The 23,274-nt window shown below is 44.4% G+C and overlaps 1 protein-coding gene across 1 annotated transcript in view; it reads left to right on the plus strand.

Moving 5' to 3' along the window:
- Positions 1-23,274, plus strand: part of LOC126253140 (uncharacterized) — a 240,575-nt gene that overhangs the window by 186,998 nt on the left and 30,303 nt on the right. The window contains exon 2 of the mRNA XM_049954286.1: positions 2,757-7,053. Within this exon, the coding sequence (XP_049810243.1) occupies positions 2,757-7,053 (4,297 nt within the window). The remainder of the gene's footprint in view (positions 1-2,756; positions 7,054-23,274) is intronic.

Raw genomic sequence — 23,274 nt, forward strand, 5'->3', positions numbered from 1 at the left:
ACCTGGTGGTCAAAATTGGAACGAATTTTTTCCATCGTAAATCGCTTCCGCATTATTGCATCAGAATATCTACCCAGTTTCGCTGCCATAAGATAATTACAGCCAACACATGACCTCTGTGAGCAGCTGACTTTAATCATAACCACCTGGTATTATAGAGTTATCTACCAAACAGCATCTTTATTCATATCGTGGGCGTAATATTTATTATGAACACTTTGTATCTTCTCCATTGAGGTAGTTACTCGACTTTAATTGGCCACTTCTATAATTCACGCTCCATCGAATTACTCAGCCTTAAAATTTTGTAAGCCCTTTCAGTTTCTCCATTTGCACGGAGCCAGTGCTGCAACTAGATGTACCATACGTGAGCAGATGTGCGGTCGCCGATGTTTTCGGCCCTTGTATGGTGATGATTACGGTTTGTCATATGTCCACCATGTACCATAGAGGGGGCCCGACAACCGTGGAGGGGACCACCGAAACCGACCGCAATTAAATAAATAATAAATGCAATCACGCAACTGACCGTGTTATTCATGACTTCAAGTATGGAAGTAATGACTGCTTGTCTTGACGAATGTGACAGAAAACTACGCTCAATGTTATTTCACGACTTAAGATGTTGTTAATCAAGTTTCACAAAAAATATCTCTGGAAAGAGTACACGGCTATGCTGTGACTACAAGTACTGTCAAAGATTAACATCTTCAAATTAGTTTTCAGCTGAAGTCGATGTATTACTATAGGCCTAAGCTATGAACTGTTGGCCTAAGTTATGTTTTTCTAACGTTTGAAGACAGTATTCAGCAGGACACAGTAGTAACAGTACACATTCAAGTTTCTTTCCGTTGTCTGTTCTCTCACCTCTGCGTCAGTTCATTACCATCTCTTTCTTTAAAATTTTCGTCGCACTGAGTAAAATGGAAAAAGGAAAACAATCATTTCATAACGATTCCATTTTCACTTTGAAATGTGTGTAATGAACACACCTCATTGCACAGTATAACAAACCAAATTATGTTTTGTCGCCATTTGTTGTCTTAAGTTCATGTTATGATACATCCAACTGCCGTAACGTATAATTAGTAATTAATATATAAGACACGTAGTTAGAAAATTTCATTGAGAAATATTAAGTGTTGTATCCAGGGAACGATTCTTCAATGATCCGTTTCAAATGTATAACAAAAATCGGTTATGTATTAGTACACTCATGGAAGTGGAAAAAAGAACACATTGACACCGGTGTGTCAGACCCACCATACTTGCTCCGGACACTGCGAGAGGGCTGTACAAGCAATGATCACACGCACGGCACAGCGGACACACCAGGAACCGCGGTGTTGGCCGTCGAATGGCGCTAGCTGCGCAGCATTTGTGCACCGCCGCCGTCAGTGTCAGCCAGTTTGCCGTGGCATACGGAGCTCCATCGCAGTCTTTAACACTGGTAGCATGCCGCGACAGCGTGGACGTGAACCGTATGTGCAGTTGACGGACTTTGAGCGAGGGCGTATAGTGGGCATGCGGGAGGCCGGGTGGACGTACCGCCGAATTTCTCAACACGTGGGGCGTGAGGTCTCCACAGTACATCGATGTTGTCGCCAGTGGTCGGCGGAAGGTGCACGTGCCCGTCGACCTGGGACCGGACCGCAGCGACGCACGGATGCACGCCAAGACCGTAGGATCCTACGCAGTGCCGTAAGGGACCGCACCGCCACTTCCCAGCAAATTAGGGACACTGTTGCTCCTGGGGTATCGGCGAGGACCATTCGCAACCGTCTCCATGAAGCTGGGCTACGGTCCCGCACACCGTTAGGCCGTCTTCCGCTCACGCCCCAATATCGTGCAGCCCGCCTCCAGTGGTGTCGCGACAGGCGTGAATGGAGGGACGAATGGAGACGTGTCGTCTTCAGCGATGAGAGTCGCTTCTGCCTTGGTGCCAATGATGGTCGTATGTGTGTTTGGCGCCGTGCAGGTGAGCGCCACAATCAGGACTGCATACGACCGAGGCACACAGGGCCAACACCCGGCATCATGGTGTGGGGAGCGATCTCCTACACTGGCCGTACACCACTGGTGATCGTCGAGGGGACACTGAATAGTGCACGGTACATCCAAACCGTCATCGAACCCATCGTTCTACCATTCCTAGACCGGCAAGGGAACTTGCTGTTCCAACAGGACAATGCACGTCCGCATGTATCCCGTGCCACCCAACGTGCTCTAGAAGGTGTAAGTCAACCACCCTGGCCAGCAAGATCTCCGGATCTGTCCCCCAATGAGCATGTTTGGGACTGGATGAAGCGTCGTCTCACGCGGTCTGCACGTCCAGCACGAACGCTGGTCCAACTGAGGCGCCAGGTGGAAATGGCATGGCAAGCCGTTCCACAGGACTACATCCAGCATCTCTACGATCGTCTCCATGGGAGAATAGCAGCCTGCATTGCTGCGAAAGGTGGATATACACTGTACTAGTGCCGACATTGTGCATGCTCCGTTGCCTGTGTCTATGTGCCTGTGGTTCTGTCAGTGTGATCATGTGATGTATCTGACCCCAGGAATGTGTCAATAAAGTTTCCCCTTCCTGGGACAATGAATTCACGGTGTTCTTATTTCAATTTCCAGGAGTGTATTTGGAAAGGGAATATGCGATGAACAGAGTATATGCAGCATACCCTATTATACATTGTAAAACTGAGTAAAGTGCTTTCCTGTGGGACTGCAGTGCATTGACTACACCTTTTCCTTTGCAGGTGGCGCTGATATGGCTACTGTTTGCTACTGCAGCCTTCGCAGAGCCTGAGAAGCCTCCGCAACCAGTAACGTTCCTGCGTCCTCCCTCGCCATCGTCAGAACCCCGTTCTGTTGTGCAGAGGGTAGCTCGATGGTTCTTTTCCTCGGGTGATGATGAAACTGGGCACCATGAGGACTACGGTCGACCGCCGCCACCGTCATCACCGCTTCATCCATCCGGCTCCCATGGACGACATGGCTCACTCAAGTCCAACTACGGCCCACCCAGATTCAAATACGGTCCTCCAAAGCCACCTACCACACATTACGGTCCTCCAAAGACATCGAATCAACACGAATTCCCCAGCGGCCCACCACCTGGCTTTTTCATCTCTCGTCCTGAAGGAAAACCGTCAAAGCGTCCTGATCTTGGAGGCAGTCACTATTTGCGATCGCCAAAGCCCCCAGCAAATCAGTATGGACCTCCTGAAACCCCTTCCTCTAGTTACGGCCCGCCTAAACCTACAAGTAATTATGGTCCTCCCACCAATGCACACGGTGGACCATCTGTTTCTTCCCCAGCCAGCTATATATCGCTGAAACCTCCCAGTATATCTGGACCTCCATTAACTCCTCCATCGATTCATTATGGCTCACCAAAGCCTACTGGTAGCAGTGGCCAATCTTCAATATTTCATGGGCCCCTCCGGCCATCAAGACCACCATCACCAACATATGGATCTCCAGGACTACTTACATCTCACAGGCCTCCATCGCCAGGGTATGGCCCACCCCGATATCCAGGAATTGTCAGTCATCCTAAACCACCAAAAAAGGACTGCAATCCATGCAACAGGGTTCCTTGGGTTCCGATGTCTGTAGGAGGAGTATCAGATCTGCCTCCATCTTCTTCTGCATCATCAGGTGGGCTTTATTTGCCGTCACCATCAAGCTCATATGTACCACCTCCACCTCTGAACATTCCTGATGCCTCTGCTTACAATTCAGGAAACGCAGCTGTTGGCATAGAGGGACACATTGGAACTGGGTCTAATGGACAAAGTGGGCACATTCACACTTCACACACCAATTCAAATGGATCTCCTGGAAACTATGGTCCTCCGCCTATTCCACCCTTATTACAGATTCCAAACATACAATACGGTGCATCAGAATCTACAGCTTCTGCATCGACAGTAGGAAGCATCCAGCAAGGTCCAGCTTACTTACCTACTATATCGTCGTCTCAGTCACATCAACAGACTGCTGCAGAAACGCAAAATGGAATTTACGGGGGTTCAACAGAAGGAGACAAATCTCTGGACGTTGTGAAGTCTGTAACATTGCTCTCCGAATCTTATCCTCCTACCATCAACACTCCAGGGCAGAACAGTCAACTGTACCAGTCTCCTGTACACCTCATACCAGCAAGTAATCCTAACTGGCCGTCTCCACCTACAGCTCACTCATCAATATCAGAGGCAGGAAATAATGCATTTACTGACCAGCATACATTAGAATCTGAATTTACTCAGCATACCAAAACCAAAGGGCATGGAGGAAGTGAACTAGAAGTTATAAAGAGCGTGCCACTGGCAGATTTTGTGTCCTCAATTGAGTACCCAATAGAAGTCATACAGTCTCCATCTTATGTAGATGTATCCCCAGATACACCAGTTGACAATGATGGAAACAGCATCCATTCTGCAGAACAGAAAGGTAGGGAAAATCCTGAGTATCTTCCGAAGAATGAAGAAATAGTAATTGGCAAACCAGTTCTGAAGGGCGAACTAAATATAAAACAGGTTGCACAGAGCACGAGCAATGAAGGGTATAAAAATCATAATAGTGATGATTCTGGAAATCTGAGTAACAATGTTAATCAGCAAGGAGAAAATGACCAGAGCGATCAGAGGCAAAGTGGGTCTATAAAGCAACCCATCAACGTAAACTCAGTTGTTAAGGACCAAACAGAAGGAAGTGACCTAAAATCGGAAGGGAATAATTTTTATCTCGGGAGCACACACCCGAGCCCTCAGTCATTCTCATTACCATCTAGCCATTATTCAAATGAGAACTGGTTTAACGCAGGAAACAAGAACATCACATTCCCACAAGATGTGCAAAGCCAAACAAAGGATAATAAATCTGGGTTTGGTGTGAGTACCCAACAGCACAGTGCTTCCACAGACAATGTATATGGCCAGGACCATAGCCAGACCAACGACCAGCCCCTTCTTGAGCAAACATCTGGACTAGATTTTCATCAACAATCCAACGTGCTTCTACAACCGCCACGTCAGCAGAGTGGAAACAATTATTATTTGGTTCCACAGGGTCAGAATGTGTTACCATCACAGAAAACACCATCTTTGCTCCAAAGTGGCTTCGTGAAGCCGCCAGAAGGCCAGAGAGTGATTGTCGATATACAGCCATCGGTGCAAACGTCGGCTCAAGGAGCATCACTCATTTATCAGATCAACAATCTGAAGGCTCCACCACCAACAGCACCATTTCCCAATGGATTTCCCAACCGTCCAACACAGACGGCAGTATTTGTGTCCTTCCAGAATGGGTTACAAGGCGCTACTGCTCCTCAGAGCGTCCCACCAGCTGTCCCTCCTCCTGGCCCAGGGCCAGTACACGATTCCTTCGTGAGACCACCGAATTCCTTTCGAAATCCACTCATTGCGTTCCAGAGTCTCTACAAACCTGACATTCCCGCTCAATTTCTGAACCCTCCAGGCATCAATCCACCACCTATTTGGTCACAGTCGGCTGAAGATTACAGTGCTCCATGGACAAACGCTGGAGGTCCTCCACCTTTCAAATACCTCCCTGACAGCAGTGCTGTAGCTTCGTTCTCCAGTCCTGGGCTGTATCCACCCCCACCAGTGCCACTGCCGCAGCAGGAACCTACCCAACAGACCCCTCAACAGGGACACAAAAGGCCAAAGAAGATTCAAGTAATAGTTCCATACACATCGACCAAAGACCTTGCTCAATTCCCCTCTGCAGGCAGTCAGAATGCAGCGGGTCTGAATGCTGGTCCGTGGACACCAGTACCGCAAACTAACCAAGGTGTGGCCGTATCAGAACAGCAACCTACCCCACAAGTCAACTGTAGTGATCCACAGAAACCTTGGCAAGGTTACATTTTCTGCTACCCATCTCAGTTTTACATTTCGCAGCCTTCAGATAATTCACAGGATTACCAACAGCACCAGGAATCCAGACCAGCAACGCAGAAAGCCACCATTCAGAACCACCCACAACTGAAAAATCACCAGACAGTCTCAAAGACAGGAGAAATTCAACACATTTTCGCATCTAACATTCGTGAGTTACTGCGTGGTGAAGAGGAGGTGAAGAACGTAACTGAGGACACTCTTCTGCGGCTCCAGAAGAACATTGACGAATGGACGGCACTGGCCTACTCCAAACACAACAGAGCAGAGGAACGCAAGACGACGACACCAAAACCACCAGTCAGTGCCCTGCGACACCGCTTAGTTTCGTCCAAGCAGATCCCAGAAGAGTACCTGACGACTACACCACTGCCGTACGACGATATCAACCAGAATGTGGAACCTTTCGCACCGACTGCCGTCCCTGCCCTGAAGCCGAGCACTGCTTCCAGTTCGCCCCCAATCTCTAGTCGTTTCTTTGACCACGAAGCTGCGGGTAGCCACAGCCACGCAGTTACAGCCAACGCGTACGACAGACCATCGCAGAAGACGAACGGAGTCAGCGAACCTGTGGACCACAAATGGAAGTTTTTCGAGAATAACCTCGTACTCCCAGAAGCCGTGACTGTGATAACTACAACGGTCCCGACGACTGCGGCCACTGTCACGCCCGCAGAAGAACAGGTCACCACGGAACCTGCAGAAGAGCGACAGAAAACTGATACGGAGCCGGAAGTGCCGACTACGCCACCGCCAACGACGCAAGCGCCGTGGACCAACCTGCAGGTGTCAATCTCGCCAATCACAAAGGAGAGGGTGTACGTGGTGACACCGCTCTCGTCTTGGGAACAGCAGCAACTGGAAGCGACGACTACGCCGCCAGCCCAGCGGAGGTACACCCCGGGGGAGTCGTACCGCGAGGGCAAGTCACAAGAATTCGACTTCCACTCGCCGCGGTTCATCGTGAGGCCTACACCGGCGGCCACGCTCCCGCTGCAGACCCTTTTCGCGCCGGCAGACGCCGACGCCCGAGCAGATGACCGCAGCAGTACCGTCCACGACAACGCCAACAGCACGGCCAGCGCCGGCAACACGCTGTTCGACGACTTCGTGTCGTTATTCAGCACAGGTAATATAGTAGCAAGTAATCATTACTTCCCTTTAATTTGTTTTGTTGAAGTTCATTTCTTTATCTGCACCTTCACCTGATCTCTCCTACTGAAAATCAGATTTACAGTCTGACCACTAACCCTAGGACGCCTAAGGGGGGGGGGGGGTTCGTTGAACCCACAATTTTTTTATGTCCCCTGCTTTTGCCCAAGTAACTTTCATACTGCATATTCCCTTTGAGTTACTGTTTGTTGACTATTTTATGAAACGTTAGTGTCAATATATTTTGTAGAAAATTCCTGCTTTGAAAGAAAAAATAAATAAACTTATTATGGGTCCAACAACAACCCCCCCCCCCTTTAGGCTTCCATACTATAGAAAATTTCCCTTAGTAGGATTTCGTATTTCTCATCTCTACAACAATGCAGGTTAGTTTCTTGTTCGTTGGTATTCTTGATATTCATAACAATCGGTTTAATTTCAGAGGAAGTGATTGTTGATGTCAGTCAGCTGTTATTTATCTTGTAAACTAGCAGTGAGTTAGTGCAGTTCCCAACACGTAGGCCTCCAGTAACTTTGGTGTCCTACACAGCAAAAACGAAACCAAGTAAAAACTTACTGATGTTGTCAACAATGCACCAAGATAAAGGGACTGTTGGAGAAGAGAAGAATAAAACCGAGATAAATGCATATTATAATTCCACTAAAGGTGGAATGGATACCATTGATCAAATGGCGCGTATGTGCACCTGCAAGAGGGGAACAAAGAGATGGCCTCTATCTGTATTTTACTCTCTCATCGACATTTTTGCTATCAATGCAACCACCATATTCATCCAGCAACATCCAAGATGGAATGAAAAGAAACACAACAAACGGAAACTTTATCTTCTGCAAGCTGGGATGGAACTAGTGGAATTGCAGGTAGAAGAAAGAAGTGCCAATGCAAGAGGGTTATCTAACCAAATTGTTCAATAAATGGAGACTATTCTACAAAAGAAAATGAAAGAAGTGACAACAGAAGCATGTCAGCCTCCTGCAGGGAAAGGTCAGTGCCATATTTGTGTAAGAGAAGCTAAAACAAAGAAGCAGAAGTAAAACTATCTAAGTAAAACAAAATAGTATTGTGGACAGTGTCATAAACATGTGTGGAACACACATTCAGAAAAATTTGTTAAGTGAGTCTCTTGCCTTGAAGTTGAGGACTCAGAGTAGTCTATTGTATATGAACACATCTGTATTTTGTATTGTAAAATGTCAATTTTTATTCACTCAATCCAATATTTATAACAATTAACAACATTTATAAACTGATACCTTAGTTAAAATCCATAAACCATTTTGAAAGATGTAATTTTTTGTCAGTAAACTTATTTAATACCTGTGGGCTCGCCGCCCCCCCCCCCCCCCCCCTCTTAGGCATCCAAGTTACAAAAAAAGGCTTGGGCGTCCTAGGGCTAAGAGCGTGGACGACATTACATACAGATGGTAAAAGATGTCGCCTTAGTTCTTTCACAACCCAACGGAGGGAAATTTTTACTTTATCTACATCTACGTGGATACTCTGCGAATCACATTCAAGTGCCTAGCAGAGGGTTCATTGAACCACCTTCACAGTTCTCTATTACTCCAATCTCGTATAGCGCGCGGAATGAATGAACACCTATATCTTTCCGTACGAGCTCTGATTTCCCTTATTTTATCGTGGTGATCGTTCCTCCCTATGCAGGTCGGTGTCAATAAAATATTTTCGTATTCAGAGGAGAAGTTAGTGACAGGAATTTCGTGAGAAGATACAGTCGCAACGAGAAACGCCTTTCTTTTAATGATTTCCAGCCCAAATCCTGTATCATTTCTGTGACACTCTCTCCCATATTTCGCGATAATACAAAACGTGCTGCCTTTCTTTTAACTTTTTCGATGTACTCCGTCAGTCCTATCTGGTAAGGATCCCACACCACGCAGCAGTATTCTAAAATAGGACGGACAAACGTAGTGTAGGCAGTCTCCTTAGTAGGTCTGTTACATTTCGTAAGTCTCCTGCCAATAAAACGCAGCCTTTGGTTAGCCATCCCCACAACATTTTCTATGTGTTCGTAATTGTAATGCCTAGGTATTTAGTTGAATTTACGGCTTTTAGATTAGACTGATTTATCGTGTAACCGAAGATTATCGAGTTCCTTTTAGCACTCATGTGGATGACCTCACACTTTTCGTTATTTAGGATCAACTGCCACTCTTAGCACCGTTCAGATATTTTTTCTAAATCGTCTTGCAGTTTATTTTGATCTTCTGATGACTTCATTAGTCGATAGACGACAGCGTCATCCACAAACAACCGAAGACGGCTGCTCAGATTGTCTCGCAAATCGTTTATATAGATACGGAACAGCAAAGGGCCTATAACACTACCTTGGGGATCGCCAGAAATCACTTCTGTCTTACTCGATGACTTTCCGTCAATTACTACGAACTGTGACCTCTCTGACAGGAAATCCCAAATCCAGTCACCTAACTGAGACGATATTCCATAAGCACGCAATTTCACTAGGAGCCGCTCGTATGTTACAGTGTCAAAAGCCTTCCGGAAATCCAGAAATACGGAATCGATCTGAAATCCCTTGTCAACAGTGCTAAGCACTTCATGTGAATAAAGAGCTTGTTGTGTTTCACAGAAACGATGTTTTCTAAACCCATGTTGAGTGTGTGTCAATAGACCGTTTATGCGATGTCCATAAACCATTAGTTTACTTTGAATTCTTGACTGAGTTATGCAAGAGACATGGCTGCAGCTTATGCGTCGCGTTTATCAGAGATGCTTGATGCCGATTGCCAAACGTTGCTTCATCCACAAAAATGAAGACTGGGAGCTGTAGGAGAAAATGACACGAAGCATCGCGGCAGTCTTTGCTGTGACTGGAAAAAGAAGAAAAGTGAAGAAAAGTGTGTGGGTACTGCATTGGCCCTCACAGTCCATAACCCTTTTGAAAGCGTATGGTCTTACATCAAGAAGATGTTGCAAGGAAAAATACATTCACTTTGAAACAGCTGTCAGCGCTAATTCTATGCGTTTGGAGGTCTCTTCGACGTGAATACGTGGGCAACTTGGTTTCAAGCATGCTTCGGAGATGCCAAGAAATTGTCGACCCTGCGGGTGACTGGACTTATTAGTAATAGCAACTGCATTATTCTTTTGTTCATAAATGGTGTATGTATATGTTTTAGTTTGTTTTCAAATACATTTTTCTACTGATTAAGCGAACCACGCTCTTACTTATCAGACTGTAATCTCGTAGTTACATGAAAGTGAATTTTATGATTAACTTTACTTTAATGACTTTGGAAATTTTGTAGGATCTGTAAATGCTGTTGACTGTGTCTGCTGAATAATATAGAGCACTCATTAAATGACAATGTAAATCTGTTCTGAAAAAATATAATGAGATACGCAGCTCGATGGTGACAGTCTTCTACTACTCGCTGACTTCGGTGAAAATTACGTTGTCAGACTGTAACTTAAATATTCAGATAAAGTGCTCTGAATAGCTCTCTCGGAAATAGTCCTTCTGCAGTGACAGTTCTTACGTATGGGAACTGATAAGATACGTCCAAGAAAAATTTCGAAAGAGAGGACTACACAATTCCGTGTTGGATAAGATTCTTCCGTTACTGAATTAGACCGTGAGTAGGTTCGTAGCATCAAAGTAAATAAAATAAACTGAGTGAACTTGAAGGGGTGTCATGTGACGTCCTCCCCTACAAAATACAACAAAGAAAACGAAAAGAAAGAACCAAACTGGGCAGCACGTCGTACTGCCATGCAACGGGCCCCGTTTCGATTCTCGGCCTGGTCGGATATTTTCTCCACTCCGAGACTGGGTGTCGTGTTTTGTTCACTATCATTTCGTCATCATCGATACGCAAGTCGCCTAATGTGGCATCAGTTGAAAAGATTTCCAGCTCGGCGGCCAAACTTCCTAGGGGGGAACTCTCGGCCATCAATACCACACGATCATTTCATTCCATGGTAGCCATGTAGATTCACAATTTTACCACATACGTTTCCGTCCATTTCCAAAACTGACGATTCCTTGGTGCCTTAGAATGTGTCCCATACACTGATCCTTTCTTTTAGTCAAGGTGTATCATATATATGTAGCATCTTTTCTCCCCAGTTCGATTCAATACCTTCTCATTAACAACTCATCAGTCTAATCTTGAGCATTATTCTGTTGTTCAAAAATGTTCAAATGTTTGTGAAATCTTATGGGAATTAACTGCTAAGGTCATCAGTCCCTAAGCTTACACACTATTTAACCTAAATTATCCTAAGGACAAACACACACACCCGTGCCCGAGGGAGGACTCGAACCTCCGCTGGGACCAGGCTATTCTGTTGTACCACGCTTCAAATTCTCCTCTTCTCTTATCACCCAAACTGCTTATCGTCTACGTTTCACTTCCGTACAGGCGTAGACTGCTCACAACCCTTCAGAAAACACTTGCTAACACTTAAAATTATCTTCGATGTTAACAAACTTCTCATTTTCATAAACATTTTCCCAAATATTTCCAGTCTGCTTTATATACCCTCTCTTCTTTCCTGTTGTTATTTTATTTGCAGCCCAAATAGCACGACTCATCGATTACCTATGCTAATTCTGTATACATCAGTTTATTTAATTCGAATATATTCAATTAGTCTTGTTTTAATTTTGTTGATATTCATCTTTTATCAAATTATGAAGACACTATCCACTTCATTCAACTGCTCATCCGAATCTTCTGCTGTCTCCAGCAGACTCAAAATATCATCTCTCTTCTCTGACCTTTAATTCCGTTTCCAAATTTTTCTTTAGTTCCCTTTACTGATTTGTCAGCGTACAAACTGAATAATATTGGGGATAGGCCATAACCTTGTCTCCCTGCTGCTCTTTAATTCCCTTAGCCTTCTATAAATGCAGTCTGATTTCTGTATAGTTGTAGATAACCTTCCGCTCCATTTACTTTTTACCTTGTGCTCCACAATTTTAAAGGATTTGCTCCAGTCAACATTGTGAAAAGCTTTTTCTTAATCTACAAACGCTATAAACGTAAATTTGCCTTTCTTCGACCTATCTTCTAAAATAAGTCGTAGGGTGAGCGTTGAATGGCGTGTTCTTACATTTCTCCGGCAGTCAAGCTGACCTTCTCAAAGGAAGGTCGGCTTCCACTAGTGTTTCCTTTCTTCTGTAAATAGTTTTTCAACCATGTAGGAAATAAACTGATGACCGGAGAATGTGCCTTAGATCCGCTAGCGTAACAACTGTGACTACGTTTGCTTCATGCCTGTCTTTTATCTTGCTCGATCACGATTTGAATTATAGATCTACCAGTTCGCCAACCATGTTATAAAATACCGCCTGTATTATTATGTACCAGTTCACTAACTATATAATAAAATACCGCCTGTATTATTATTATTGTTATTATTATTATTTTGAGCTCTGTCTAAGGCATTTATCTGGGAAAGTCACATTGCTTTATGGAGATCTTCAAATATTAGAAGGTCTACGAGGCCTTATTATTAACGACGTATAATTATAAAATGTAACCCAGCCAAAATTTCAGCCCTTTTCTTCTTTTTACTTCTTCATTTTCTAATTGTTTATTTTGAGTAAAATAATATAAAAACACCTTGATTTAAATTATCAATCGTTGCTACGGCAGATCGTCAAGTAGCGTAATGACACACTTGTAAAATGAAGAAAATGGTGCCCTCCGATCACCTAATATGGAAATACACTTTTTAATGTTGCATAATGTACGAGTAGATGTAGTAACATTTAATCACCTTTGTTACGTGAAATTTACTCTATATTACAAGCAAAAATTTACAGTTTTAAACAGCCAGGGCGAATTCTAAGTCGGGATCCAAAATAAGAATGGGAAACATGTACTTATTTTGTCGCATTCAGTCTTATGTCGCTCATCTGTTCATGGTTCGTTGGAACGTCCCCTTAGAACAATTATACATAACTGTGCTTAAACCGACACACAATATTTTTTTTAGCGCAACGCAATCTGACTTTCAGAAATCCCTACAAAAGAATGGCCCTGACTAACATTAACCTATACCTTTCACAAATCACTTACCTCACAAAAATCTTCATTACTCAAGCTACTGCAATACAGCGAGCGCCACTACTGCCAGCTAAATAAAAGATTCAAGGTACTGAAGGCACTAACTACTGATAGGCATAGTTAGCAAAGAAAGATTTTAATAGAGAACAAACAATGTATTTATCTTAATAGTCATAATATATATAGCAGTTCATGACATCCAGTCTTACAAATTTCAAAACTCCGCCATCTCTCCCCCCACATCCACCACGGCTGGCGGCTCACCTCCAACTGCGCAACGCTACGCGCTGTTAACAGCCAACTGCCCAACGCTACAATGGCAGACAACAATGCAAACTAGCCATAGACTGCACACAGCACAGCCAGTGATTTTCATACAGAGCGCTACGTGGCGTTACCAATAAAAAAACCTAAACAGCCTACTTACCGTGTATAGCGGAGATGATTTACATCGTCGATCCGAACCGCGTGAGGCCAAATCGTGTCACTATCACCAGTGTTAAAAGGTTGGTAATTAGTATAATTATAAAGTAGCACAAAAATGTATTAGGCAGCTTCGTTAGTTTCCATTAGGCATACATTGGGGACAATGTACAACCGTCACATCAGAGTTCGGCGCTTGTTCGGTGTATTCCCCCTTATTCTTGTTATAAAGGCATACCGCGATGAAAGATGAGTATTGCGGGATATAACATCAATGGCCATTCGAACTCAAGTTCGTGTAGACTCTTGCTCTGTATCAAACGGTCTCGATATGAGAACTAGTTCAAGCAGTCTTTTTTTTTTTTTTAATTTGGCTCTGTGGATAAGTGGTGAAGTGGAAAACAATAAATCCAAAGGATCGGGTTCGATCCCCAGCAATCCTGGGATTTTTATCTGTCACTTACCGCTTCCTCCACCTCTGGTAATGTTTGTTGATGTAAAGCATGCCGAGTTGCACCATGTCTCGCAATCCACGTTAAACTGCAGGTGCCTTCGCAACTGGCTGGGTCAGTTCAAAGTTCGGAGGAACGCAACGGTGTACCACCTCCAACACGACCCTGCTTTGTAAACCACTGCCGTGCCCAAAACTACCCTTGATGCATGGCTGTTTACTTATAAGTTACTTATTACAATTTGTTTGTAAAGATTCAGATACGGCGCTCTTAGCTGTACACATTTAATCTTCCCATAACTATAAGTTCATAATCAATTATAAACGTGTTTGACCCAAATTTCCGAAATTCCATCATAAAATTCATTTCAATTTTCTGCTCTTGCCAGCAATGCGACAGATCATTTCATCTGCACCCTTTTCACTTATGCATTAATTTTTATTAACTTACGGATACGTCTGTTGTGAAGGTAATGAACGTAACAATAGCCTAACTTTATAAGTAAATTTTATTCCTTATTACTAAATTGACACTTATGCTGATTTCCATATTCTCGGGCATTTTGCCATTTGAGAACCAGGTATTAAATATGGTGATTCTTTCCGGAAAAGAAGTATATATCATGGAAAAATAATTCCAATCTTTTACTCCTGTATCAGCACCGAATATTTACCCCCATTGCTATTCCGGGATTTAACACTATGAATTAGGGATTTCTTTCCTTTGTGCACATCATCTGAGACTATCCTACGTCCTATATCTTCCCATGCGTTCTCACTCAGACAGGCTTGGTAAATTCCTTCAAAACTGGCACTTTTACTTCTTTGTGTAAGGCTTTTTCTTTTTAGTTTACTTGTCATTTCTGTGGCATTACGTATCCTCTTGTAGCTTCCATTGCCTACCACACTGCCTTCCATTGCACTCTTTCTATCTGCTACCTGTATAAAATATCTCATGTCCATACAAGCCAGCGGAGAAAATGATACGAAAATTCAGGACAATCTGCTCTTCAGCAGCAAGGGAAACATGTATCATTCTACTGGACACTCGAGCACTTGATAACTGTGGAAATGCACAAGCAGCAAGAGACGCCTATGACGTGACACAATGCCCCATCCTCCTTCAGACTGTCATTTCGCTGTTCAGTCAGAGAGCCATGAAACTATGGGAGTAAGAGTGGAGGCAGTGACGAACAATAGGCTCCTCTGGGCCAAGCATAACCCTCCGTCGCGTAGCTTCTACTGATTACTCCGGCTGGATGAAGTGACCCTGACGAGCATCCGAATGTGGCACTGTTCCCTGACCAGTGGCTTCGTACGGAATCGAGCTGATGGAACAAATTTGGTCCGGATGATGAGAAGAGGTGGTAGTGTACAGTTCATTATCTGATGACTTTGTGCCAGTGTCCCGGTTGAAATTTCAAATCTCACCCAACAATACCATAAGCGACCTCCCGTCTCCTGCCCTCATCATCATCAGCTACACAAACACAACGCTACAAATACACTCATCACAAGCACCTATATAATACAGCTGTACTTGTAATGCAAGCCAGGGAACAGGAATAAATCGGCAAAAATCTTGCACTAGGCCGTTGACCACTCGACTTCATCATCGAGCTGAGACTACATTGATTTTTGAGTGGCCAGCGAATCAACCACTAGTTTTATAGGTAAAAAAATTTAACCGCCTTCTGTCATTTGTTTCTCCGAAACAAGTGGACTTATCAATCGCACAACAGACCATATTACACCACACACTGACAAAGATGCCAACTTAAAGTTTTATTTCCATTGTCCCATGCTAGTATTTGTGCAGCCATTGATAGGTACTTAGTGTGTTATGGACTCCAATCTGTGGAAATGTGGCTTCATAACTTACAATCTCTCTCATTCTAAGGATTTATCCCGACTTGCGAGGTTTGCTGGTTTAATCAGATGTGGCATGTTAATGTTAAGGGGCACCGGGATGCCCTTCCTGTCGCCAACCCATACCCCCCGGGAAGGAATTAGTGTACCCCAACTGTCAGCGTCTAGTGTAATCCATAGAACAGAGCGAATGTGTTTAGATTTCTGCGAGCCGTGTAACTGAAGCGGAACGTGGGGACCAGCCCAGTATTCACCTAGTGGGAAGTGGAAAACCGCCTAAAATCCACATCCAGGCTGCCCAGCACACCGGCCCTCGTCGTTAATCCGCCAGGCGGATTCGATCTGGGGCCGCCGTTGGATATGAGTTCCTATCCCAAATTTCCTTCCCTACAAACGCTCAGAGTGTGTCGGTACAGTCTTTTCTTGTGATGTTGATCTCCACCACAAAATTCACAATTGTGTGAAGTAGTGCATATTTGACTGAAGTTCCCTTTTTGCGCGTGTTTGGCTTCAAATACGCAGGATCGTCAGAAACAGTCTGAAGAGGTTGTAAGGGTACTACAGGCTAGGTTGTGCTGAGAAATAACTGTTAAAAAAAATCGATACGATGCATCGTTTCCTAGTTGATTTTCATTGAAGTGAACCAATCACGCCGTGGTGTGCGCAAATTCGAACGGCGCGGCAGACGTGATTTTCATTTGGTTTCCTAAAAGCAAACAAGAGAGCGATACAAAAATTAGACTTGAGATAGTAGTAAGTATCGAACCCGAGCCAAAGGCTGAGCAGTCTCATGCGCTGTCGTCTACGCTTTGAGAACAACTGACACTAACTTGGCTCGAGCATAACCTACCGTACAACACGCCAACAAGCTTTTCAGACTGTTTCTGACCACCCTGCATAATTATGGAGATGTGGTTCTGGCGTTGCCAAACTATTTTTTCTTGTTTAACACCTATATATAATTCGGTGAACTTACTTCGTGGTTAATGGGTATATTTTGTTTTCTTTCGAATAATAGGTAAAGCTTTGGCATTATAGTGTGTACACGTTGTGGTTGAAGGTATTTGGGTTTCTGGCATTATTAAAAAACTGTAGTTTAATTTCACATATTGATGTTTTGGCAGCTGTCTGTCATTTGCAGTACAACTGATATTTTAGTCAAGTTTGTCATCTGCACCAAAAAAGAATTTCTCAACAATGTATAAGATATACTTACCAAAATTTTTGCTGTTAAACGACTATTGCTTTCCCACTTTATTGATGTTACATTACAGCACTGCAGTTAACTTACATTCTGCTGTCAACACTGATTGAAATCAAACACCTTTCAGCCGTGTAAATTTCCATATTATCGTTTAATTGGGCTCCCAGTTTCGGCGATATATTACGCCATCTTCAGGCCCCTTGACGGACGATTCCACCCTCCGTTCTGAGTCGGCAGGTGGTGTTTGAAGTGATCACCGCCTCAAAAATCTACACTACCAGTCTTTGAATGCTGGCCCCTATTTTGACCGGAGCGGAGGTTGAAATCTTCCTACACATTGGTCAGGGGGCCTGAAGATGGCGTAATATATCGCCGAAATTTGTAACCCAATAAAATAACAATTTGGAAATTTAGACGCCTGAAAGGTGTTTGATTTGACATTCTGTACTGAAAAACCGAGGTCCGAACTATCTCTGAGGAGATGGACGTACAGAGACCTGATTTATTAATTATCCTGCAACTACTGTTTGCCAAGCTAATGTAATAGCTTTCTAAAATGTTTCGTGAATATGTTCCTTGTGATGAACTTTGTAAATAGATGATTTGTACGTAAATTTTATATACTTAATTTCTGTTGTCACCGCAGTGTAGAATATACTACTGGGAAGTTCAGATTAGCTGTAGATGATAAACGCGAGCGAAATATGGGCTCTGTTGCAAATGACGGATAGTTACACAAACAGCAGCATATGATATTAAGGTATACAAGTATAACAAAAAGTCACATATTTGTGGAGGAGGTGGAATTGGTCAAAATTAAAAGAAAATTCCAATAATAATAATATGTCAGTAAACTGATATCTGTTGAGATATGGGTCATTAGTCCACAGCCTGTATTTTATATATAGATAGGATTCACTAGAGGTGGCATTTTAAATTACCACACCACACACGTTTGGACACGTTAAAATATTCCAACAATCATGGCGGTGAGCCCTCAGGATGGCTTCAGTATCAATGTAAGGGCCAGAATTGTCGGTGATAGACACACACGGTTAAACAGCTTTACCAGACAAATTAACGTGTGCTGTGTATCACCGATTTTTACACTATGAACCACCAACGCTATTGAAGAACGTAATCCTTGCAAAAGGCACCACTCCATTTTCTACGGATCGTGCGACAGAAGCTCAGTTCAACGTTTCATTCGAAATCTTTCGTCGTGGAAGTTCTGTATGATGGTCTCCCAGTTCATTGGACCTGAATCCGTTGGATATCTGTGGCAACATTTAAAGTCATTAGTGAACGCCTAGACGCAAGAGCTACGGAATAGTGTGCAGAGATTACAGATGATTGTGACCAACGCAAGTGACGCAATCCGTATGTAGCCAGGTGTGTGTGGAACAGTTCGTGATTCACTGCGAAGAAGGGCTGAACGGTGTATCAGGAAGCATTCGCGGCTGTATTGCTTACTTCTACGTAATAAACGGAGGGAAATGAAAGGACAGGTTGGCCCAGATCTCAACATGTACTGGTTTTCGCACATATCATAATAAGAACTTTTCTTCTGTGTTTGTTTTGTAAATAAAGAACGCCTTCTCTTGCTGCACTGTATTTTATTCTCTCAGAGACTTTTCGCCTTTTTTCACTTTCAAGGCGACATCAGTGGGATAGTTCTTCACGTTTTTTGTTAGCATCGGTGTTTCCTCTCATCTGATCATATGGAAGTTGCACTATTTGCGAAACATTAGCATGTTTCGAACATTGTTCTTCCCACTTTTCATTTTGTTTGTCCTTGTCGTTGTGATGGCCATGCAAACAAACTTTTCTACTAGTTTCGACCAGTGTTACCTCCTATAGGAATATGTGACACATGTTTAACATACTACGTATTTTATTAATAATGTTACATATAAAACATCACAATTTAAAAAAAAGTGTGTATTATGCGTAATTTTTACCTGTTATGCGACAGACAATGAAAGGAAGCCAATGACGATAATGAAACTTCACCGAATGATGTATTGGTGTTACAGAAGAAAATTGTATTTGCTGAAGGTAGGGCTCTGTTTCCATAGTTACACGTATGACGTGAGTTACTTGTAGTTGACGCTCATGCCTACCAGAGAACCGACGAGAAATCGGTATGAACTTTGCCGACTACTTGTCGGTAGCAGGTAGCCTTACCCGAGAAGCTCTGAGATCCCTCTCTCGGGGAAAACGCCTGATGTCACAGCGCGCTTGGCTAACTTTTAAGCCGGCCCAGGCCTTCGCCGTGTGGAGGAGACTCCGCACTAGAGGGAAGGCGGTCCTGCTTGGATTTCAGACCGCACCTCGGGTCGGAACTCTCGCTGGCCTGCCCGCTTATCAGTGAAAACACGGGCAGCCGAGGCCGCCCAGAACGCGGCGCTGCCGTCAGCATTCGCAAGAGGCGTCGAGGGCTGACCGCCGCCGCAGCCACCGCCCGCGGGTGGCAAGTGAAATCGATCCGCGGACCACTTCATCCTGATTGGCAATTCGGCGCGAGTACCGACGCGCCAGTCCAGCCGCCTCCATCGCCCCCGACCCCCCTCCCCCCACCACCACCTCCACCGCCAAGCTGGAGGAACGCTGGCCAGGCATCACGCACCACCCGTCAGCTCCAACTTCGCAACCAGAAGCGACCGCGCCAACTCAGCGAAAAGATGGGTACTTATTTTGGTCAGACATTCCGCACGATTCCTGAACCATCCCTAGATAATTTTCTCCCAGCAGATTACTTGTTGACGCAGGCCGACTGTCCGACTTCAGCCTTCTTTTCATTGCAAAGGATCAGCGGTATCTCAGCAACAAGACTGCATCCCACTGCCGACAACAACTAGTGAACTGGAAATATCTGGGTCTCTCTTTTCATGTGTGTGTGTATTGTGTATTGAACTGGGGAAGTAGAAACAACGGAGAGGCTTCGTCCCACCATGGCCCTCAGTGGTTCACAACCCGACAACAGGCCACATCAGTCCACCCACATCACTGCTGCCCCACGTCGAACCCAGAGTTATTATGTGGTTCGGCCCCCAGTGGACCCCACCGGGAACATTTCACACCAGACGAGTGTAACTCCAAATGTTTGCGTGGTAGAGGAACTATGGTGTAGCGTACGTGGAGACAGTGTTTGCGCAATCGCCGACATAGCGTAACTGAGGCAGAATAAGGGGAACCAGCCCGCATTCGCCGAGGCAGATGGAAAACCGCCTAAAAACCATCCACAGGCTGGCCGGCACACCGGACCTCGACAGTAATCCACGGGGGGATTCGTGGCGTGGACCGGTAGGCCTTCCCCTCGGGAAGCAGCGCGTTAGACCGCGCGGCTAGGTGGGTGGGCTGCTTTCCATGTGTACTTATGCAGCATAGCTAAAGGAAGAATCTCTAAGGGATTTCACCGAGTAGGAAAGAAAGATTCAGGACTGCTCAAAATTCAGGGTGGAGCCATACCAGTGATAAGAAAAAAATGTTCAAATGTGTGTGAAATCGTATGGGAATTAACTGCTAAGGTCATCAGTCCCTAAGCTTACACACTACTTAACCTAAATTATCCTAAGGACAATCACACACACCCATGCCCGAGGGAGGACTCGAACGTCCGCCGGTACCAGGTGCACAGTCCATGACTGCAGCGCCTCAGACCGCTCGGCTAATCCCGCGTGGCCAGTGATAAGAGTTGCTGATCATTGGTGGTCATTTCGAAGCGGGACTCATCGCTGAAGACAATACTACTCCAGTCAATGCGATTGCATGCCAAAGATGTCTCTGGAGACGTCACAGACAGAGGTGGGATACCAACCTTATTATCACCCACCACATGGCCCGACAGCCAGGAGTGTCAGGTATGCCATTTCTTTTCATAGAAGAACCCCTTTGGTAGTCACGCGTGGCACCCTTATGGCACAGAGGTACGTCGACGATATTCTACGCGCTGTTTTGTTGCCTTTCATGGCAAGTCATCGTGTTCTTAGATTTCAGCAAGATAATGTCCGCCCGCACATGACGTGGGTTTCTACTGCTTGTCTTTGTGCTTACCAAACCCTACCTTGGCCAGCAAGGCCCCCAAATCTCTCCCCAAATGAGAAAGTTTGGAGCATTATGGGCAAGGAGCTCCAACCATCGAGGGATTTTGACGATCAAACGTGCCAGTTGGGCAGAATTTAGCACGATAACCCTCAGGAGGAAATACAACAACACTACCAGACAATGCCAACCCTAATAACGGCTTGCACAAAGGGCATAACACGCAATTGACTTGTTCGGTTTATGAAGGTCTTTTTCTTGAATAAATCATCCAATTTTTCTTGAACTGTAATTATTTGTTGGTCTGTTCATGTACATCATATCTAGAGATTTCCGTCCCTTCCGGATATTTCCTTCGTGGTGTGTCTTTTTTTGTCTTAGTGTGTATTTAACAGGCTAACTCATTTGTAATCAGAAGTTTGAAGATGTTTTATACATGGGAGATCGATTCTGTACACAATCCTGGGTTTACACTCTGTACCTCAAGTACGCTTAAGAGCGTGCTGAAAGATTTTACGTCATTTGTATTCACAAGAGAGATACCAGTTTCCCGCCTCCTGCAGCGCGAAACAAAGGCTTACCCAACTGTAGAGGTTGTTTTGCCAAACAGATACAAGAGTGCAATCCTGATTCAGCAGTCGTAGCTCGCTCTCGCCACGCACCGTGCAACAGTGATGGAGTTGCGCAGAATCGCTTGGGGATCGGGACTGCGCTGCAGGCCAATGTAGCGGCAACGCGGTCGTGTTACGTGCACACACGTGCGTGTACACGTACCCACACACTGCGTTGAGTAACGGCGCTATTATTCAGGGAATAGCTGTTTGCGTGAGACGCTTCAATCAGATGCAGTGGACGCGGCTAAAGGTTAATGGAGGGATCGTGATATACGAGAGGGCCGAGAGGACACCTCGCCGATGACGGGCAAGCACGGAACATATGTGCCAACACATCGATCACTCGTCATCTTTGTAAAACAAACAAACACACACACACACAAGCGTACGCAAGCACAGTGTAACTGCATACGTTACCAATACTTTCTAAAACGCCGCGCATAAAAGCGTGATTTTTCCGGTGCTCATACTTCGGGTTCTATTGGTGATAGAAAGATAGTCAGATGTTTTCGATAGCCCTTGGGCTATGAACCATTTGTATGCCAAACCGATGGATCGGCGTAGTGTTAATGTATTGCAGTGTAGTGTCAAAGTTTGAATACTACACACTTCCTCCAGCCAAGGCAAAGAGAGCAAATAGGTTGGTTCTTTTTGCATTAGATGTGGTTTACGGTGCGCCTTAATGGGCTTGTGGAGGCACCATATACTGGGCGGCTCCTGAGAAAATCTGAAAAAGTCTTTTTCTCCATTTTTTCCGCCGGATATCTAAATAACTAATCGCAAAAAATTGCTCAAATTTTAACGATATAATCTCTAGGCATTTATCTAGAAGTTCCACCTTTCAATTTTCGAAAATCTGTATTCGTTACTGAGAAACACTCCAAAAATGTGGTATTTCGGTAGCTAAACCGAGCCACGGATTCCATGATGGCTATGCGCATCAAATGGCTGAAATTGTTACGATATATTCCAAAGAAAAACCTTGAAAACTTTCTTGATATTTTTGTCCGTTTCTGAGACATAAATATTCAAAGTTACCCTACTTTACAAGCAAAACACGCATGTAAAATCTGGTGTGAGACAAAAACGTACTTTATAAAGTAATATAGCACGGAGAAATATGCTGCAGAGTGTCTCCGGTAACATCAGAAGAGTTTGGGATCTCCATGTTCTAGTACTGAGGTACATGCAAAATATCTGTGCACGTAAAATAAACTGTCAAAATTTTACTAACCCATTAAGTTCTTTTCATCGAATGGCACGATCTTCTGCAGCAGGGAAAAGAAGGGAACCAGCGGAAAAATGCTCCCACTGTGGCACAAGAAATGCAAATACGCTCCTATTTGATAAACTAACTGAAAAATAATAGCTGCTCCGTTCTACTTTCCTCAGCACCTTTAGAAATTATCCCAATAATGTCATGAGAACATATTCCGCTTTTCTATGGTGAGAGAAAAGGAGGCTGAGGCAGTGGGAAAGAGACGGAGAAGTAATAATTACTGGAAGATAGTA

This window comes from Schistocerca nitens, chromosome 4 (genome assembly GCF_023898315.1).
Source record: "Schistocerca nitens isolate TAMUIC-IGC-003100 chromosome 4, iqSchNite1.1, whole genome shotgun sequence".
NCBI lineage: Eukaryota > Metazoa > Arthropoda > Insecta > Orthoptera > Acrididae > Schistocerca > Schistocerca nitens.